The sequence below is a fragment of the Dipodomys spectabilis genome, unplaced genomic scaffold (assembly GCF_019054845.1).
Source record: "Dipodomys spectabilis isolate Male_0828 unplaced genomic scaffold, ASM1905484v1 ptg000138l, whole genome shotgun sequence".
NCBI classification, from domain to species: Eukaryota; Metazoa; Chordata; class Mammalia; order Rodentia; family Heteromyidae; genus Dipodomys; species Dipodomys spectabilis.
Window position 1 is genome coordinate 4,105,287 of NW_024870815.1, and position 19,814 is coordinate 4,125,100.

The following is a 19,814-nucleotide window of genomic DNA, read 5'->3' on the forward strand; positions in this document are numbered from 1 at the left end:
CATTCTAGGGAAAAAGGTTTCTGGAAGAAACCTCCAGAACATTTACTAACATTCAAATGCTCTGATACTAACAGAATGATTTCCTTCTGAAACTAACGGGGTCAAACTTTTCTAAGGGCAAGCATTTGGATAAACAGTAGAGCTACAAATATTCCAATGCATCAGAAAATGCTATTTAAATATGCAAAGAAAGCTTTCTCGAAAACCACTGTAAACTTAAAAGCACAGTTTACTTTCAGAAGATAGAGGCTTTATTTAATAGAAATGTGTTATACTAATTATTTTAAACTATGTTATAAGCATTTTAATATCAACAAATATGCTTTATCAAGTAAAAGTGAAGGCAGGAAACCTGACACAAATTAATATGAAGTGCATAAAATGTTTTAAAGCATGCTGGAGGCATGGTTCAAGTGATGAGTGCCTGCCTAACAAATGAGGCCCTAAATTCAAACACCAATGTTGCAAAAATAAATGTTTAACCCTAAATTACTGATAATCCTTCTTAGAATGCAATCATGAGTGTAGAATTAGTCACCAGTTGTTCCTGGATTACAATAATTCATCAGTTCATTACTTTTCTTCCATATTTCCATACATACAATTATATGTGTAAATGTGACATTCAAATTCACTTTAGTGCCTACAAGTTGGAGTTTAGTTTTATCTTCTTATTTTCAATGATTCTATCTGCGTTGAGCTGATCGATCTCTTCCTGGTTGAATCCAAATTCTTTGAGTACCTCTTCAGTATGTTCTCCTACCAAAGGATCCCTTTTGGCAGAAGGGACAGCTGGGGTTCTGGACAGCAGAGGTGCAGGACCAGGACTCACATGCTTCTCCTCGTTGGTGATGAATGAACCGCGTCCTTTGTTGTGACTGTGATGGGTGACCTCATCAAAGGTCAGCACAGGGGTCACACATGCATCTATGCCATCAAAGATCTTACACCATTCTTCTTTGGTCTTCTTTGCAAATGCCTCTGCAAATTTCTTTTTCATTTCTGGCCAATCAGTTGTACTCATCTGGGGGGGAAGTTCATCAGACTTTAGACCAAGTCCTGAGAGGGAAAAATACAGTTTTTTACGTTATTATGCTTTGGTGCGGGAAGGAGTGACACTGTCCAAAAAGATATGTACTCATTGCCTGGTTTTTGTAACTGTAACCCATGTAGATCACCTTTATAATAACAATATATTTTTTAAGTCTGTAATTTAAAAAATTATGATTTGGGTAGAGGGATATTCAATGTAAATGAATTTTGGGCTTGCCATTGTATCCAAAATAAAATGTTCTGTAGGGTTTCTCAAATTAGTAGAAAAAAATTATGGTCAATTTGAAGTTGGAACCAATGGCCGAAAGAGCACAAGTGATGGTGGTGGCCACAGTGACTTGAAACCAGCTGTGTCACTGTCATGTGCTATTTATTGACATTTCTGCAAAAGTAGTCTGTTTTCAATGGCCTAGTTTCCCAGAAATTGATTTCTCTTCTGTAAGATTTTCACAAATAAAATTTTCTCAGATAGAATTATCTGTCTTATTGAATTAAAATCACTCCACCTTTTATATAATGTACCCAAGACCTATAAAAAAATACAAATTGAGCAATTTTACACATGACTATCTCAGCCAAGATAAATGATTAAATTCAAGATTGGTATCCCTAAGTAATATCCCTTGCACTTTTTGTTGGTGAACTAAGAGCCTGGCAGGCTGTGTAGTAGTAAAGTACAGGTAGGCAGCTGAGACTAAGATTTTTAGACTTTATTCTGCATGAAAGCTTATCCATATAACTATCATTTTTGTTGCCAATCAGTACTCAATATGTTACATAAACAGCTCATTATAAAATGTTTTCGGATTATTTTTCCTGCCTGGAGTCTGATGTAAATGATCTGAGCATGTCTATCTTCCTGAATTTAATTTTTTGATAAGAGAGTAATGTCACATAGAATAATTTCCTCAAGTTTTATTCAGATTGCTTCATGTCACAATTTCCTTCCTTATTAAAACTGCTTAATGTTCCATTTCATGTATATACCATTTTGTTTATCCATTTATCTGTCAATGAACTCTTAAATTGCTTCTGCTTCTTGACTATTGTGAATGCTCCCATGAATTCAGGCTTACAATTATCTGTTAGAGTCCCTGATTTTAATCCTTTTGATTATATGCCCAGAAGCAGAATCCTTGGATCACATAGTGATTCTACATATCGTTTTTGAGGTACTGTCATATCATTTTCTACGGCAGTTGTGAGACCTTATATCCTACCAATAACACAGATGTTTCCAATTCTCTACAACCTTGCCAATATTTGTTATATTGTATATTTTTAATAATATTTTTAAAAATTGTATTGTCATGGTAATGTACAGTTACATATGTAAGGTAGTGAGTAGATTTCTTGTCAAACTTGTTACCCCTTCCCTCATTTTCCTCCCACTTTCCCAACATATTCTGTTCATTTCCAACATATTGTCTTGTGAGCATCACTGTTGCATTGCTTTGCACTCTGTCCTTTGTCTCACTATTTGGTTGTCTCCTTTCCAGATAAATATAATACAATACTCTGGGTACCAAAATCAAATACAGTGACAACAGGGGATAAACCACAGGAAAAAGAAAAGAAAAAACACAAAAGAAAAAAGAAATTAGATAATACATTAAATTTTGAATTAAAAAAAAACTTTTCAAAGTTTCCAATTGTTTACTTGATTGCACTACAAATCTTAATCCTCAATCATCACAAGTTCTGTTTACAGATTCATTTGCTCCACAAAACAGCAGCCACACAGTACAGTGAAGTTTGTATCTTTTTAAAAACTTGTGTATTTATGGTTAGTTAATGAAGAGCTAAATTGAAGCATAACCTCAAAAAAATCTCAGAGCCTAAGGGTATATAATTAGTACCACTTCAACAAAATCGTTATTGCCCTGGGGTTTATGCAGTAGGTTTGGCTGAGAGAGAAGTTATATGTGATAAGTTAAAGCATTAGTTATAATAGAGTAAAAACAATACAATGGTAGGGCATTTTGGCCTGGACTATATGTATTATGTAACAGCTTATTAACAAACTATGCCTCCTGAAACTGAAAATCTCAGGAACTTTGGAGAGGGCAGGTCATGTCAAGGCTATCACAAAAGGTCAAGGATGTAAAGAGAGGGGACTAAAAGAATCCAAGGAGTTAGAGGATGAGCAACACCAAAATATATTGCTTCCATGAATGCACATAGCAAAATGAAAACCAACGAAAGCTGTGTAATAAGGAAGGGTAGTAGGGATGGGGAGAGCATACAGGGTGAGTTAATCTGATTAAAATACTGATTTCCACGTGTGAAATACCACAGTGACATCCCTTTGATTAGCAAATACTAGAAAACTGAGTGATAGGAATGTAAAACAAGTCCTTTCTAGAGTGTAGCTACTAGTGGGAGGGGAAAAGGTGAATGTGGAGAGTGAGAATAGATGTCCAAGGCCAAAATACTGATGTCTATGTGTGAAAATGGAACAATGAAGCTTGTTGAAATTAGTTTGAGAAGGGAGTAAGGGGAAGAGGGAGAATAACAGAGGGAGTGAGTCTGTCAAAGTGTATTGTACACACGTATGGACATGTCAAAAAAGAAACTCCCTTCTATCACCCATTGATGTGGGAAAAATAAAAGGGATTACAAAGCTTAGGCTCAGAGGAGAAAACCCATAAGAAGAAGGTACTCAGGAGTGGAAGAGTTTAAGGAAATAAACTATGGGGGGAAAGGTCTTGCATCATTTGTAACATTTCTATGATGGTTTAATTGTTGAGGTAGAGTGCAGACATTCAATGAACAATCATATATTTTTAAATGAGAGGAAGATACATCAAAGAGAGGAGGCCACATTTGGAATAGCAGAATAAGGCCCTTCAACAATCAGTGCCCATCAAATAGCAATGAGAACAGAAATTTAAAGAAAAGCCTGTCAGATACAACTTCTTCATTACCCTTCAAAGTCTGCAATAAAAATCAATGAGACTCAAAGACACTATGTAAGAAATGAACTTTACAACTTGATTGGGGGGCGGGGGAGAGAAAGGGGGGAGGAAGGGATATAGGAGACAAAGGAGGGGTAACAATGTTCAACGAGAAATGCACTCATTCCCTTATTCATGTAACCGTAACCCCTCTGTACAGCATCTTTACCCTAAAATAAAATAAAAAATCTAAACACATCTCAATAAGGTGAATTTTAGTAAGACCGGTGAGTTTTGTGGTGACACTATTCCTGCTCTCTAGATGTCAGCCTCCTGAGTAGCTAGGATTATAGGTGTGGGCTACCAACACCTAGCTTCTTCAGAGTACTTTATTTTATTTTATAGTGCTGGTCCTGGGGTTTGAACTCAGGGTCCGCATGCTGTCCCTGAGCTTTTTTGCTCAAGGCTAGCATTCTACAGTTCCCCTTCTAGTTTATTTTTTTTGGGGGGGGATAAATAGAGATAGAAGTCTCACAGTCTTTTCTGCCGAGGTTGGCTTCAAATCCTAATCTTCAGATCTTAGCCTTCTGAGTAGCTAAGATTATAGGTGAGAGCCACCAGCACCTGGCTTGGAGTATATTTTAAAATTTCTCAGATAATAAATTATCTTCAGAAGGAACTTCAAATTTAAACATATCACAGGGACAAATAACACCAGTTCAATTGTTTTATTTAAGGAAGAGATGTTAAATATTCCTGCCTGCTGTGGCAGCGTACCCAAAGACAGGAATTTTTAAGACAAGCAAATGACAGAGGCAGCAAGTGACGGTAGCATTAGCCAACAGAACCTCACTATTGAAAGCCTCCCAATGCTCCAGTGACACCTGACACTGTACCGTAAGAGACATCTATCAAAGCAAAAGAGCTGGGGAAGAATAAGAAAGACCCTGGCATATAAGCACAAGGTAACAATTCATCACTCTTGGTATGAAATGTAATAAAAGCCCTGAATATCCATCTCTCAAAAGGGACTGCTATTTCTTAAAATTCGGAGTTATTTTATAGTGCCAGTCAAAAGATAGAGAAAGTGCCCTCACACAAAAAAATACACTGATGGCTATTGTTAGATTAATCAGATGAATCAGAAAATCAGATATACATGAAGAGATACAGAATTTAAAAAGGTCCTCAAATAGAAGCTAAAGAGCACCCACAGCAGAAGGGGGGTGCAAGCCTGGGTGGTTACCAACCTTTGACCATCAGCTGGTAGAACTGGGGTTCTATTGCTCCAACAGCCATGTAGCGCCCATCGGCTGTCTTGTAAGTTCTGTAGAATGGTGCCCCACCATCTAACAAGTTCTGTCCTCGAGGCTGTGTCCACAATCCCACTTGTTCAGTTTTCCACAGAAAAGAACTTAGATATGCTGTTCCTTCCACCTTTGAAGAAGCAGAACACATCATAAATCCAGGCAATTCAAGCAAAAAACAGGTTTAGTGTCTATTGAGGTTTGTAATTGGAGATAACACCGTTTACCTTAAAGTAGATGACCACTTGTATCAAAATCTACAACTTCTGAAGTATTTCCACAACGGGGTTTGACGATAGAATAAAATTGTTCAGGTCAAGAAATGCTTTGAGGGCTGGGAAGGTGGCTCAGTGGCAGAGTGCTTGCCTTGCATGCTCGAGGCCCTGGGTTCGATTCCTCAGCACCACATAAGCAAAAAGAAAAAAGCCGGAAGTGGCGCTGTGGCTCAAGTGGTAGAGCGCTAGCCTTGAGCTGAAGAGCTGAGGGACAGCGCCCAGGCCCAGAGTTCAGGCCTCACGACTGGACCCAAAAAAAAAAAAAAAAAGAAATGCTTTGAAACTTGGAATTACTGTTGTTATTCTCAGGTAAAAGGCAAAATTTGATGACTTCTGAAGCTACATAAAGGTACATGGAAATTTACTATATTATTTTCTGTATGTTCAAACTTGCCATGATAAGAAGTTATAAATACATCAAAGGTATTGTGAAAATCTACCCTTTTTTTTTTTTGGGGGGTCCAGTCGTGGGGCCTGAACTCTGGGCCTGGGCACTGTCCATCAGCTCTTCAGCTCAAGGCTAGCGCTCTACCACTTGAGCCACAGCGCCACTTCCGGCTTTTTTCTTTTTGCTTATGTGGTGCTGAGGAATCGAACTCAGGGCCTCAGGCATGCAAGGCAAGCGCTCTACCACTGAGCCACCTTCCCAGCCCCGAAAATCTACCCATTTTTATGAGTAAAAACAACTCATAAACAATATTCGAAGAAAAGCATTATACTTTATAGGTAAATCACATTACAGGTAACTTTAGCCTATTCTAACTAGATTTCAATCCCAAGAAAACTATATACCAGTATTTAATATATCTTATTTTTAATGATCACTAATAGGTTACTAAATAAGCATTACCAGTATGGATGGCAGGTGGATAAGGCTGCCCACTTAGCTCAAGAATGCTAACTTTCCGCTGAACCGTGCAATAACAAGACCAGTAGTGTCACAGCTATGGTTATTATAAGCTCAAGACCAAAGGCCAGCAGCACTGGCCTCTTACACAGGAAACTTTCTATCCTCACAGGTTTTTATAATTCTCATGATTTTAATGTCGCAAGGAGATGACCATTTTTACATTATTGTTCCTGAGTTTCCAAGAAAAGGTTTCATCTGAGTAAGCATGAAATTTCTCAGTTACTGGCTGTGAGACAAACACAAAGTACTTCTTTGGATTCATCGTGGCTTTTTAAATTGTCTTGAAATCTCAGGTGTGCCTGAACTTATGGTTGTGACATTTATCATCACCACGTTCGTCACTGTGTACATAGATATTACTTAATATCACTTAATGGTACACAGAGCCTGATTTGTACTTGCCTTTGTGTAAGTGGCCTGTACAAGTGATGCTTATTTTTGAGTCTGGATTACAAAAATCTTAACACAACCATATTTTTACACACACACACACACACACAGTGACATATACATATGTCCACTGTTTTAAATATATACTTATGCTAAATTCATAATTAGATGTGTCTTAGACTAAATTCTGACACAACAAAAACTCAGTTCATTTGCTTTCATTACTAAACTTAAAAGGTTCCCCTTTGTCTTTGCAGTTGACATACAAGTTTAAGAACTACTGTTCTACATGAGTCTTAATTTGGGGTTGCTCCTAAAATTCCTAACAAGTTTGTACCCACTATAAACCAAGCTCTTGTTTTCTGCTCAGGTCTGGGCCCCACCACAAAGTCAACTGAGATATAACCAAGTGTACTCAAAGCAAGTAATATAGTCACAATTTTCACAAGAGAGTTCTAAATACTGATTATCTGACTCACATTCAGGTTAAAGACTGTGGAAAGTTTTTAGATTCTGAGTTAACCTTGAACAAATCGGTTCTATTTCATCAATGAAATGCACTGAGCATCACAATGGGCCAAGGAATAAGAGACATAGCAGTACTAATCCTTTCATCAGCTATGTTGAGTGGCTGTGGCTACTCCAGCACTTGGTCCATATTACTCCCCATATCCACCCACATGCCATGCCTACAGCCTGTTGAGAGCTACGTGACACAGGCAAACAGCAACCTCAGTGTCCACCAACATTTTATACCATTTTCATCATGTAAGCCAATGGCCTGCGTGCAATTAACAGTATCCCCAGATCAGGTAGTCTTCCTAGATGTTAGCAAAACTATCCACCCCATATTTCCACATTTGTTCATTTGTCTGTTTTTTTTTCTGACTTTAGTCTTTAATTCTTAGTCCATTCAACAAATACTTGATATAGTATATTTTTATTGTAAAGATACTGTACAGAGAGGTTACAGTTATAGGAGTAAGATAATGAGTATATTTCTTATTTGTCTGCTTTTTAAGCCCATAGTTTTAAAAAACACCAAGCAGCCTTATTAAAAGATAGACTTCACTTCATCCCAGGACTGCCTGGGCCAAAGATTCTGGCTGTTAAAACCCTGGGCTATAAACAGGCACCTACTTCTCCCTAATCAGCTTCTCAAGCACTCACAGCACTAAGAAAGTGGTAAATGTGATGTGCTGCCCTTCTGACCTTGAGTAATTAGCCAGCACTAAAGATCTTCTAATGCCAGCATGCACTCTTAAAAAGCACACTTTCACATATGCTAAAACCTCAGTATCTTCTAATCCTTAAGTAATTCTGATTAGATACCTTCTATATTTGACTACAGAGGATCAATCATATATATTTAATAAATTGTCCATCTGTAACTGGATGAGTATGGAGCCTTTGAAGGTCCCTTTCCTGTTCTTAGCTGATTTCTTTGGGTGGCACAGATTGTGTTCAGGGAGGAAGGAGAGGGACTTGGGGCTGAATCTCTATAGAGCAGGGCTTCTGACCCTTTCAGCCTCCAGCTTTGGAAGAAGGCAGTTAGCCCCTGAGGCCTTAAAATTTTCAAAGAAGCAGCCCCTATGCCCAAGAAGTTGTGTGTTTAAAGGAAGGGAGCCATTAGTGAGACTCCAATTCCTGACTTGGTGGTGCAGTGTGAAGCTGGTGCTGCTGTTACTATTTCAGGCTGCAGCTATGACTGGCCAGGGGCAGCTTCCTGAAATACACTCCATAGATGGACAAAAAAAAAAGATAATGTGGTCTGTACCACATGAAGGCATTACAAGACACAGACACAGGACAGGGTTGAGTATGGTTCATCTGTAAAGAAGAAAAAGGAAGCAATCAGTCACCTGTGAGCTGAGGAGATTTCAAGGTGAGATGGACTTTGCAGTCACCAGTACGTTATTCAATTTGCACCACTCTGTCTTTAAGCTCTTGGGGTATCCACTGACATTTGATCTGACACTCTTCCTCAGCATCCTTTCTCCTTCTTTCTGTGATAACAACATTTCCTTCTGGTTGTCCACTTGGCCTTTCTCAGCCCTGGCTTTTCTTCATCTGCCTACCCACTCTTTACACACTGCTGTTCTGTTCTTTCCCTAGGGGACCACAGTCTCACCTGGTTCCCAGATTCTTCCCAAATGACTCCAAAATCTGCTTTCAGTCTCTAATCTTAACTATCCCACCTGGATATCAGAGAGTCACTTTAGACTTGACATGAGCAAAACTGAATTTCTTTACTTTAGGGGGAAAAAAAAAAAAACAAGTCATAGCAACTAACACAGAGTGCCTGCTCTACTCTGGGCAGTATATACACACTGAACAACGTACAAATTCATTTACTTCTCTAACAATGCTGCAGTATTATTATCTGCTTTGCAAAAGAACTTAAGTTCAGAATAAATGTTATTATTTGTTTTATAAGACAAACTGGGGTATAATCAAATTCCTCTCAAGATCACAGCTAGTAGATGGCAGAACTAGGAGGAAGGAAGTTAGCCGCATGTGCTCCTGACTAGGATCCACCCGCCTCATCCCTCAGCAGTCTTCCCTTAGGAGGCTAGCACAGCCATCCATCAGATCATCAGATCCAGAAATATAGACACCATATTTGATTCCCTACCTCTTCCCTATCTGCTAATCCATCACTAAGTCCCAGTGAATTTATATCTGGAATATCCTTTAAGTCTAGCATTAGATTGGAGATGAGTCACAGAACATACAGAGAGAGTTGACTCAACAGGTGACTGCAATATGACATTCTGATAGTTTGGGCAATGTAAAGTTCTTTTAAAGGAAAGGATACCTCGCTGAGTAGGATTCAAACTTTAAGCCTGGTTTTTCTCTTTTCTTACTCAGAAAACTATTTGAGGTAGCCATGTATCATACTCAAGAACAAGCAGCAGGCCTACTATTGCTCTCAATTAATACTTACCATGTTTGCATCAATGACCTGGCCTTTGCCAGATTTTGTGCGTTCAAAGAGAGCCATCATGATGCCCAATGCACACATGAGCCCACCACCTCCAAAGTCCGCCAGGAGATTCAATGGTGCATAAGGGTTCTCACCACTTCTGCCAATTTTTGACAAGACACCTACACCGTTAAAAACAAATTCAGTGTCTCTTAAAGGAAAATACATGAACTCTTACAGGAATAGCAAATATCTAGTCACTGATCTGAATGAAAGCTAGTACAAAATGCTTTTTAAAATTCAAACTCACACAGTCTACTTTTAAGCAAGCTCTCCCTTAAAAGCATCTCTGTATTTTTTTGTTTTTCAAAATCTTTATCCCAACTAATACTCTCAAATGTTATAGCCAAGTTTTCATTCATTGATTTTGGAGGAGGGGAATAAAAATATTTCTATGAATTTGATTGTGTAGCTTTAAAACAGTATAATGCATTCTCATTCTTACTAAAAAGAGACATAAGAAAAGATTCATATGTTAAAAAGTGATTCATTTTTTTAATTGATAAAAAAGTGAATTTTATATTCACCTAGTTTCCTCACTCTTTAAATGAATATTCACAGAAAAAAAAGAGATTACTTGTAGTCAACAACACAGAGTTCTTACAAGTCTAGAATTAGGACATTCTAAGACACGCTCTCATAGGCAAAAATCCTAATAAAGTAACAGTGGGACCTGAAAACTATGAGCTTTTTCTAATGTCCATAGAATTTGGAAACAATGACTCAGAAAGTAATTCTTATGGAGCAATGTCTGAATTAAACTATATCAATGTTTTCAGACTATATAGTAATCATTCCTACTAACACAGACTTGCTTGTGTCCTTACAGAGGCTTGTCTGAAAACTGACTTCACAAATGTAGTGAAGAAATTTTTCTAGCAAGCATCTATTACCTCTTAAATGGGTTGAGATGGAGAAAAAGCTTGAGAATGACTGTTCTAAGAATCCAAACCGATATTAAACCACCACGCTCTCCTCATTTATTCTGGTAAGTATTTAAACCTTCACTATTAAAAATTTTCATTAAACTATGTAACTGTAAATCATGATTGGGGATATACTTAAAAAGTAGAAAAATTATTTTTCAACATACCTGACAAAGCCAAATAGTTGATGTCATGGCCAGCAGACTTAGAGTAACTTCCTGACTGACCAAATCCAGTGAGCCTGGCGTAGATAAGCTTTGGATTTTCCTGCAGCATAATGTCTGGCCCAAGATGCAGATTTTCCATGACACCTTAAGAAAAATAGAATAATTCTTTTTTTTTTTTAAAGAGGATAAATTGAAGATGGAGATGATTCCTTCTCTAAAGTTACCATAAAATGTTACTCTTACCAGTAATACTACTAAACATTCATTGTAGCTTTATGAAACTTGAAATAGAGGCTCTTTCATTAACCTCTAATAAAAAATAAAGCTGGGGAGTTATGAAGGAAGGTGATCTCATGCACGAATGCCTAAGAAGAACTCTTCACAGAAGACTACCTTATATAACCTTATCTAAGGGCCACTGCAATCTTATACAAATAAAACTTTTGTAGGGACATTTGTTCATCAAGGGCTTCACCTCATATTCTAGTCAAAGATTAGCGTTTTACCGTATTTTATGTAATCTTCATTTTATCTTCAAAAACTTCCCCTTGTGAAAGTAGGGGTGTGGCTCAAGTGGTAGAGCACCGGCCAAACAAAAGCCAAACAGAAAACCTGAGGCCATGAATTCAAGCTCTAGTACAAAAACCCAAGGCCTTGAATTCAAGCCCCAGTACAGGCCTTATGCTTTCTGAACATGGTCAGTTTGCTATTGCATAATATTCTCATTGCAGTGCTCATCTGTTCCCAAATAAATGGTATTTATTTGGAGAAGCTCTATCATTTAGGTTGACAGCTTACAGCAGGTTTCCAGTAGGTCAGGGCCCCCAGAATGAGGTCCCTCCTCTGGAATGTGTGGCTTCTGCCCCTGGATGTGTCTTCTGGCACTGGAGGCATACCCAAGCAATCTCAAAGGAATTTTCTTTTTTTTCCCTTCCCATGCTCACTCTAGTGCCTACCACTTCCTCTCTCATGCTGTCCTTGTATACAGATATATACTCATCTTCCAGGACTGAGAGCATGCTTGTTCCCTGGGTCCCTCAAGTACCTTCACAAAAGTCTCATGAAGTTCCATGGAAAGAAAGATTAGTTACAAGAGCCACCTGAAAGGTCACAGACTATTAACAAGTATATTTTATTGCACAAAACCAAGATAACTGACATCTGAAATATATAGGGATTAAAAGTAGTCAGAATTATCTGGGGATGATGGCTCATGCCTACTATCTTATCTACTAAGGATCAAAGCCCAAAGCCAACCTGGGCAGGAAAGTCCATGACACTCTTACCTCCAAATAACTACTTGTGGCTCAAGTGGTGTAGTGATAGCCTTGATCAAAAAAGCTCAGGGACAGACTACAGGCCCTGAGTTCAAGCCCTAGGACCAACACACACACACACACACACAAATTGTGTAGGATTGGTAGCTCTAATAATATGACAAAACATAGAAGTGATCTAGTCATCCACCAATCTAGATTTTACGAGTATACATGGATCTATCTTCTATGTATCTACTTGTTTGTGTGGATAGGTAGGTAGATGGATTAACTAATACCATTAATAAAAACTATTTCCCTGCCACTGAGGCCTACTCATGATTAAAATTATGGTTGAATTAGCCACTTACAATGAGTTGAACTTCTCTTTCAGCCTACCCAACTTGCTATGTTCTTATTTGTAACAGCAGCAGTATCTTATAAACTTTTTGCCTTTAGTCAAAACCTTTACAATAGTAGCTTCTAGTTCATTACAAGACAGACTACTTAATTATGCTCATTCGCCTTCATCTTTAAATAGGACATTATGATATGATACTAATTGTGCTTCAAGTGCTCAGCTATGGCTGAGGGCTAAACTAGTTGTGCTGACAATGTCTAGTATCCTACTGGAATTCCATTCATTGGCCAAATTTACTGCTTCTCTGCTATCTACTAGGCAATCCTTTGGACTAGTACTTCAACAAGATTACTCCCTTTGCTATCTGAAAATGGATAAAACTCAAATACCAGTTTAAAAGGCTGTAGCAGCATCAAAGTTGGTTGCATTAGAGTGGCAAGAAAGAATTCCAAGGCATGGTAAGGAGGAAGAATGAGTAGCTTGCTATCAGTGCAAGAAAAAGAAGACTGGAGCACAGGATTCTGATTCTGACAGCCGGGCGAATAGCCGCACTCCCTGAGGTCACACTAATACAGAAAGGAGGAAAGGAAGGCCAGATAACTGTGGTTCAGTCTGTAATCCCCGATGATCGGGAATTGGAGACCAGAAGATGGAGGTTCCAGTCCAGGCTGAACCTGGCTGCATGCATGGCTCAAGTGGTATAGCAGTTAAGGACAAGTTGTTATAGTTGTTTATCTGTCTATAAAATGTGAGCAATGGGAATGGATCAGGAGACTCGTGGGAGCCGAAGGCGAAGTAAATAAAATGAGCTTGAAGCTGGAGCTTGGGAAGGCCCAGCATTTAAGGTAGAGAAGGTGAAGCGAGATCCATGGATTGCTTTGGAAAACTAGAGCACCCCAAAAACATACATGATTTGTTCCTACATTGCAGTTTCCCAGCCAGAGAATCTACGACTTCCACTAGATACACCTAAGATTCAGGCGCTCGAATAATTAATAATGGGAGGTAGAGAGACATGGGAGAGAGAAAACAGAGAAAAGAAAGAGGAGGCGGGCAGAGGGAGAAGAAGAAAGTGGGAGGGAAGAAGAGAGAGAGAGAGAGAGAGAGAGAGAGAGAGAGCGCAAAGGAAGAAAGGGAGAGAGGAGGGAAGGGGAAGGGGAAATAGGGAAGGGGTAGCGACGAGTTAGAAGCCAAAGGAGAACCAAGGAGACGGCCGCATCCCAGACTCAAGCTCGGGAGAAGGTCGTGTCAAGCGAGGAGAGTTACAGCACCCGAGATGCCAGCAGATGGCCTAGACGGGTTGCGAAGGGGCCGCCGGGGCCGGGGCCGGGGCCGCGCATGCTCACCGGGGCCGGGGCCGCGCATGCTCACCGGGGCCGGGGCCGCGCATGCTCACTGCGGCCCGCCCCGCGCACGGCCGGGACCCGCGCAAGCTCACCGCGGCCCGGCCCGCGCACGCGCACGCTCACCGTGGCGGAAGGGCTCCAGCAGCACGTCGGCGCCCGCGCACAGGCGCCGCAGCACCGCCGCCCCGCGCGGCTGCTTCAGGTCCAGCACCAGCGAGCGCTTGCCCCGGCCCAGGCGGCTCACGTCGCCCTGGGACCCGGGGCGGTCCACGCGCACCACCTGCGCCCCGAAGTCCGCCAGCACCATCCCGCAGAACGGACCCGGGGCCAGGCCGGCCAGCTCCACGACCCTGACACCCCGCAGCGACATGGTGCCCCCCGCCCCGGAAGAAGACCGCACCCCCACCCAGACCTGGGCCGGCCTAAATAGGCCCGGCCGGCCGGCCGGCGCCGCGCCTGCACCCGAGCCGGCACCAGCGCCGGCCCCTCCGCTCCGCCCCCCTCCCCCCCCCCCGCCCTCCTCCCCCGCCCTCCTCCCCACCGGCGCGTGCGCACTGGCGTGGCGCACTGCCTGTCTTGGCTCCCGAATCCTCCTCTGCTACTCTGCAGTGCTCCACCTTGAAGTGCTCAATTGCACCGGTGACTTAGGGGGCTCAAGCTTGCCACCGGCCTCTCAGGATGCTTCGATTCTCACAGTGACCCCTGGCCCTGGTAGCGACTGGAGAGAAGCGCTGTGCAGAGGTACTTCTGCAGACTCCGCTGTGTGCTTCAGGGTCCTACTGCTTTCTTAGCTCTGCACCCGGATGTGTCATCCAGAATCACTGAACTCCTTCCCAGGTGCACTAGGCAGCAGTCTTAATAGGATATCACTCTTCAAAGATAAATGAGAGTTTTATTTTTTGATTTTTTTGGTCAGCTGACGCTTCAATTTTTTTTTAAGTGCAGAATAGCCCAGCCACTTGTACAAATCACACTTTCTATTCTTGATATCAAGAATATCAAGTTTGGGGTCTGGGAAGGTGGCTTAGTGGTAGAGTGCTTGCCTAACATGCATGAAGCCCTGAGTTTGATTCCTCAGTACCACATACACAGAAAAAGCTGGAAGTGTTGCTGTGACTTAAGTGTTAGTCTTGAGCAAAAGAAGCTCAGGGACAGTGCCCAGGGCCTGAGTTCAAGCCCCAGGACTGGCAAAAAAAAAAAAAAAAAGTTTGTGTGTAGGTAGCCTGATGTAATTTTTGGCAGCTCTAGGAAATTGAATAGAGGTGGAAATAGGTGTCAGAAAAATCTCAGTGTTAAGCTTTTATAAATGAGCAGGTTATATTTTAAGGCAGGTGATAAAACACAAAGGCAGAATCCAGCACAGTTGTAGCGAAAATCTTTTAGGCAAGTGTGAGATACTCTTGATTGAGTTCAAGGATACCTCAGGGCTCTGGGGATTTTCTGGTGATGAGTTGACTCCTACTGTGAACAGGCAGCTCTGCAACCTGATCTTTGAAAGTTCTCCTTGTCTGTCTGTATCAAATGTGCCTTTGATCAAGCCTAATACTCCCTTAATCTGTTGTCCTCCACTAGGCCAAAAGTTTAGGTTAAGTAACAATTGTACATTATCACAATAGAAAGGTCATTCTTCCTGATAAGTAAAACTGCTTAACTTGGCTATGGTGAGTAGTGCAGCAATGAGCAGGGTTATGCAATTGTATTTATTGCACCATGATTTTTAATCTTTGGGATAAATGCCCAAGAATGATATGGCTGGAACATAGGGTAGTTCTATGTTCAGTTTTTTTTTTTTTAAAGAGGAATGTCTAAATTGCTTGCCACAGAGTGTTCACAAGGTCACATTCCCACCAACAATGTATTAGGAGTCCATTCCCCCTACATGCACATCAACATCTGTTGTTTATATTCTTAATGGTGGCTATTCTTACTGGGGCAAAATAGACTCTCTACGTCATTTTACTATGCATTGCCTTTTCTTTTTTATTGTAAAGGTGCTGTACAGAGGGGTTACAGTTACACAGTTACATAAGTAAGGTAATAAGTTCATTTCTTTTTGAACAGTGTTACCCCTTCCCTCATTTTCTCTCGCTTCCCCCCCACACCCCCAAGTTGTAAAGTTAATTTCCAACTTATTGTCTAGTGAGTATCACTGTTGAATTGGTTCACCCTTTGATTTCCTGAGTCACTGGAACACTACACAGAAACCTCCTGTGTCTGCCAATAAATTCTAATGTTTCTTCTATTCCTTCCTGTAACAGTTTCAAGTTTTCAGGTCTTACATTGAAGTCTTTGATCCATTTTGAATTTGATATTAGTATAAGGTAATAATATATGGGATCCATTTGCTGAGAAATGGAGGGATCTGCTCACTGCTGAGTGAAGTATGTCAGGCCGTTAAGTGAAGTATGTCAGGCCTAGAGAGACAAAGGACACATGCTTTCTCTCATATGTGTAAGTCAGATATAGTTTATAAGTATATATGACCCTATACAGGGTCATATGCATATATATACAGACACATTAGCTAACATGCTATATGCAAGGAAGAATTCCAGTGGTGTAATTTGTTTGAACAACTAACCTGCCTCACAAAATGAATACCAGGAAGCTGGAACTTAAGTTGTCTGTGGGTGAGGTAAAAGGGAGGGAATAGACAAATGAAGAGAACGCTAGGAGAATGTAGTCAATATAGTAAATATAAGTAGGGGAACTGGAACTAGAAAAATTGAGAATATAGATGGGGTTGAACAGATGGAGTTAGAATGAGGGGGAAGAATGATCAAGATTCATTAAACTGACATGTTCAATATAAACTCTTGGTACAACTACATAAAGATAATGAGTGTCATAGTAGTCCAGAGAAACACAATATTTTGCACTTAGGTAGATATTTGTCAGTTCTTGCCACATCCTTTGGAATTTACATTTGCACAGTCTAACTTGTTTGAATTTGTTTGAATTTTGTCTTTAATTTCAGCTTTTGTTTCAAGCTATTGAACTATGGATCCTGGGTCTAACTGGTACCATCTTGGCATCTTGATGGATGCCGGAGACTTTCTAAAAACTTAGAGGTGAAATCCTGTGCCGCCCCCCACACACACCACAATGTAGGCTCACCTGAATTCCTAGAGGCAGGGACAAGGACTTGGACTATAGGTTACCCGACCTACCATGAACTCCTGAGACTCTTTGAACGTTCTTTGAACTCTCCAGCTCCCTGTGACCCTGCCCCCTGACCATGACCCTATTTAGGCCACAGCACCTCAGCCATCTTTTGCATCATGCCTTGTGTCTCCTGATTCTCCTCAGGTCATCGCGGTGTCCCTCTTCAGCTGTCCATTAGAGTTGATCTGATTTGTTGAGATGGTTTTTCTGCTCTTTCTTTACAACCCTCATGGCTCAGTTTCGAACAGTATTAAGTGCATGATTCAAGGCTACAGGTTTTATTGGGGACATGTGCCTGCTCGCAGTCACCAGCTTTCTAATAAAGACTCTCAATTCAACCTCTCAAAATGTGGCTTCTCTGTATCTCATCATCAAACTCCCATAAAATACAATATGCTCTTACAAAATTCCTTTACTGTATCAGATAATGCAAAGCACATATATAGTATGTTTTTGCTTGTGCACACATACACAAATGTATCCATCCAAATGAGCATTTACCATAGAGTATGGTCATGACTTAACACGGCTTAAGATGAATAAGCAAAACTAACATGCATTTATTATTCATTTACAATTCTGTAGACAGAAGATTCATTGTTACAATAGTTTTAAACTACCTGAGCTTATGAGGTTTTTTTCTTCCCTTTTTTGAGAACTTTCACCTTTTCACTTAAAGGAAGAGTTTTATGACTTCTTTTTGGTATATGCATACAAGAATTGCCAGTATCATTGCTCATGGTATCTTAATAATAGTTTTTTTTTCATTTGTTAAGTAATATCGGGGTTATACAAACATTTCTGTGAAGAGATAGTCAATTTGAATGAGACAGCTAGTGGCTTCTAGGGTGTAGATATATTGGGCAAAGGGATGATTCTTATTCCTGGAGGATTGAGTAAGACAGAATGTGACCTCATTGTGCTACTCAGTCTTGATATACAATTCAAATCTTAAGCATTGTTTCTGGAATTTTCTCTGTCATATTTCAAAACCTTACTTAACTGCATGCAATTGAAATTTCAGGAAACAAAAGCTCAGGTAAAAGTGGACTATTGGGTAATTATGATCATGGGTAAAATGGTGAGAATATTATTCATTATTTAGGCTGGCTCCCATCTTCCTCATGAGTTATTTTTTTTTTTTTTATCCCTGGAATGAGTTGACAAGTCCAAGACACTTTGCATCTGCTTACAATCAAACCTTGGGTATCTATTAGGGTGAAAACTATAATTAGGCATGATTATAGAAACACTCAAGGTATGTAATAAAGACTCATACACTGAGAGATATTTTTTTTAAAGCGAGTCCTGGGCTTGAACTCTGGGCCTGGGCACTGTCCCTCAGCTCTTCAGCTCAAGGCTAGTGCTCTACCACTTGAGCCACAGCACCACTTCTAGTTTTTTCTGCTTATGTGGTGCTGAGGAATTGAACCCACGGCTTCATGCATGCAAGGCAAGCACTCTACCACTGAGCCAACTTTCCAGCCCTGAGAGATATTTCTTAAACATTGGAAAGTGTAAAAGTAAAGTAACTTCAAAATGGAGCTTTTGGTAGACATAATGACCATCACTGTTTTTCATGACTATTCACATTGTCTACATGAAAAGATTTTGCTTTGTGGCAACTATATGACTTGCAATTATATGACTTCTGCATTTTTTAAAAATAGAAAACAATGCATTTAACAAAGGTGTGTTTATTTCTATGTATGCTTATTACATTTTTCTTGCTGTAGTTTTATCTCAAGCCAGGCCAAAGTCTTTCTATAAGGCATTTATTAGGTAGTGTACATTATTTGGATAGAAAAATCTCTTAGGTCAACAAATAACACTGAATTAGCCATTGGCAAATCGCTTCTGTGAAATATTTATGATATTTGTTCACAGTAAACCTCAACTTCATGACTCCATATGCTACTGAGGAGAAGCATACAAAAATCATGAAAATGTTTCTGATGAAACACATTAGAGCATTATATGTGGATAATAGGAAATTTTAAGCATGTTTGTTTAGATTAGAAAAAAAAGATCTGGATGAACTGAGCCTGGTAGTCTTTGTTTGTTTCTGGAATTGTAACTGAGTTAGCTGATAAGGTAGTTCTATTTAGCTCTCTCTGCCACTAGCTGTCAGAAAACCAAATACAAAAAAAATCCATACTTTAAAAACCTGTGTGAAAATTCAAATTGTTGGCCTCATTATTTAGAGGAAATTAATTATATTTTTCAGATAGACATATCACCATAGCATTTTAAATATGCTTTAATATCATGATAAACAAAAATTGCAATGATACATTCTTTGTCTAGAATAAATGCATTTAGGTACTGAGGGAGAGGGGTAGAGTGCTTTTTAATATGTGAAAGAGCTTGTTTTCAGCACCGAAAAAATATGAGGTACTATCTGAAGCAACATCTTCAAAATTTATGGCATATTCCTATGATATATTTGGGTGGCAAATTTAATCCTTTGAGAATATATTTTTAGATAGACAAAGCCAAAGCCAAATGGAACCTCCTACGATACCTTGTATATCAAACTGCTCTGTGAACATTAAATACAGTAATAAAGGAAGCCGTAAGAGTTCTTTAGTGAATAGAAACTTAAGATATTTTTGTATGTCTCTTGAACAGCATACCCTTATATTTGTATCCTTTGGTCTGGCTGTGCTTAATAAAGTTTACAGCCCCTCCAACATAGCATAGTGTGTGTAAAATATAAATATATCCAAATAACTTCCAAATTTAAAAAAGTACTGTGACAACATCTATCCTGTA

General features: G+C 39.8%; 1 protein-coding gene across 1 annotated transcript; it reads right to left on the reverse strand.

Annotated features, from left to right (window-relative positions):
• Positions 1 to 211: 211 nt before the first annotated feature.
• On the reverse strand, positions 212 to 14,265 carry Amacr (alpha-methylacyl-CoA racemase). Its single transcript, XM_042690602.1, has 5 exons — positions 13,998 to 14,265; positions 10,912 to 11,055; positions 9,780 to 9,940; positions 5,201 to 5,387; positions 212 to 1,059 (listed from the first exon to the last, which is right to left on the reverse strand). Exons 1-5 carry the CDS (start codon positions 14,242 to 14,244, stop codon positions 644 to 646), a joined length of 1,155 nt encoding a protein of 384 aa, XP_042546536.1. The 5' UTR covers positions 14,245 to 14,265; the 3' UTR covers positions 212 to 643.
• Between the last annotated feature and the right edge of the window lie 5,549 nt (positions 14,266 to 19,814).

Excerpts from the sequence above, each read along its gene's own strand:
- Amacr (XM_042690602.1), bottom strand. The coding sequence starts at position 14,244 with ATGTCGCTGCGGGGTGTCAGGGTCGTGGAGCTGGCCGGCCTGGCCCCG. Across the intron at positions 9,941-10,911 it reads CAACTATTTGGCTTTGTCAG|GTGTCTTGTCAAAAATTGGC; the intron begins GTATGTTGAAAA and ends TTAACGGTGTAG. Across the intron at positions 5,388-9,779 it reads AGGTCATTGATGCAAACATG|GTGGAAGGAACAGCATATCT; the intron begins GTAAGTATTAAT and ends GCTTCTTCAAAG.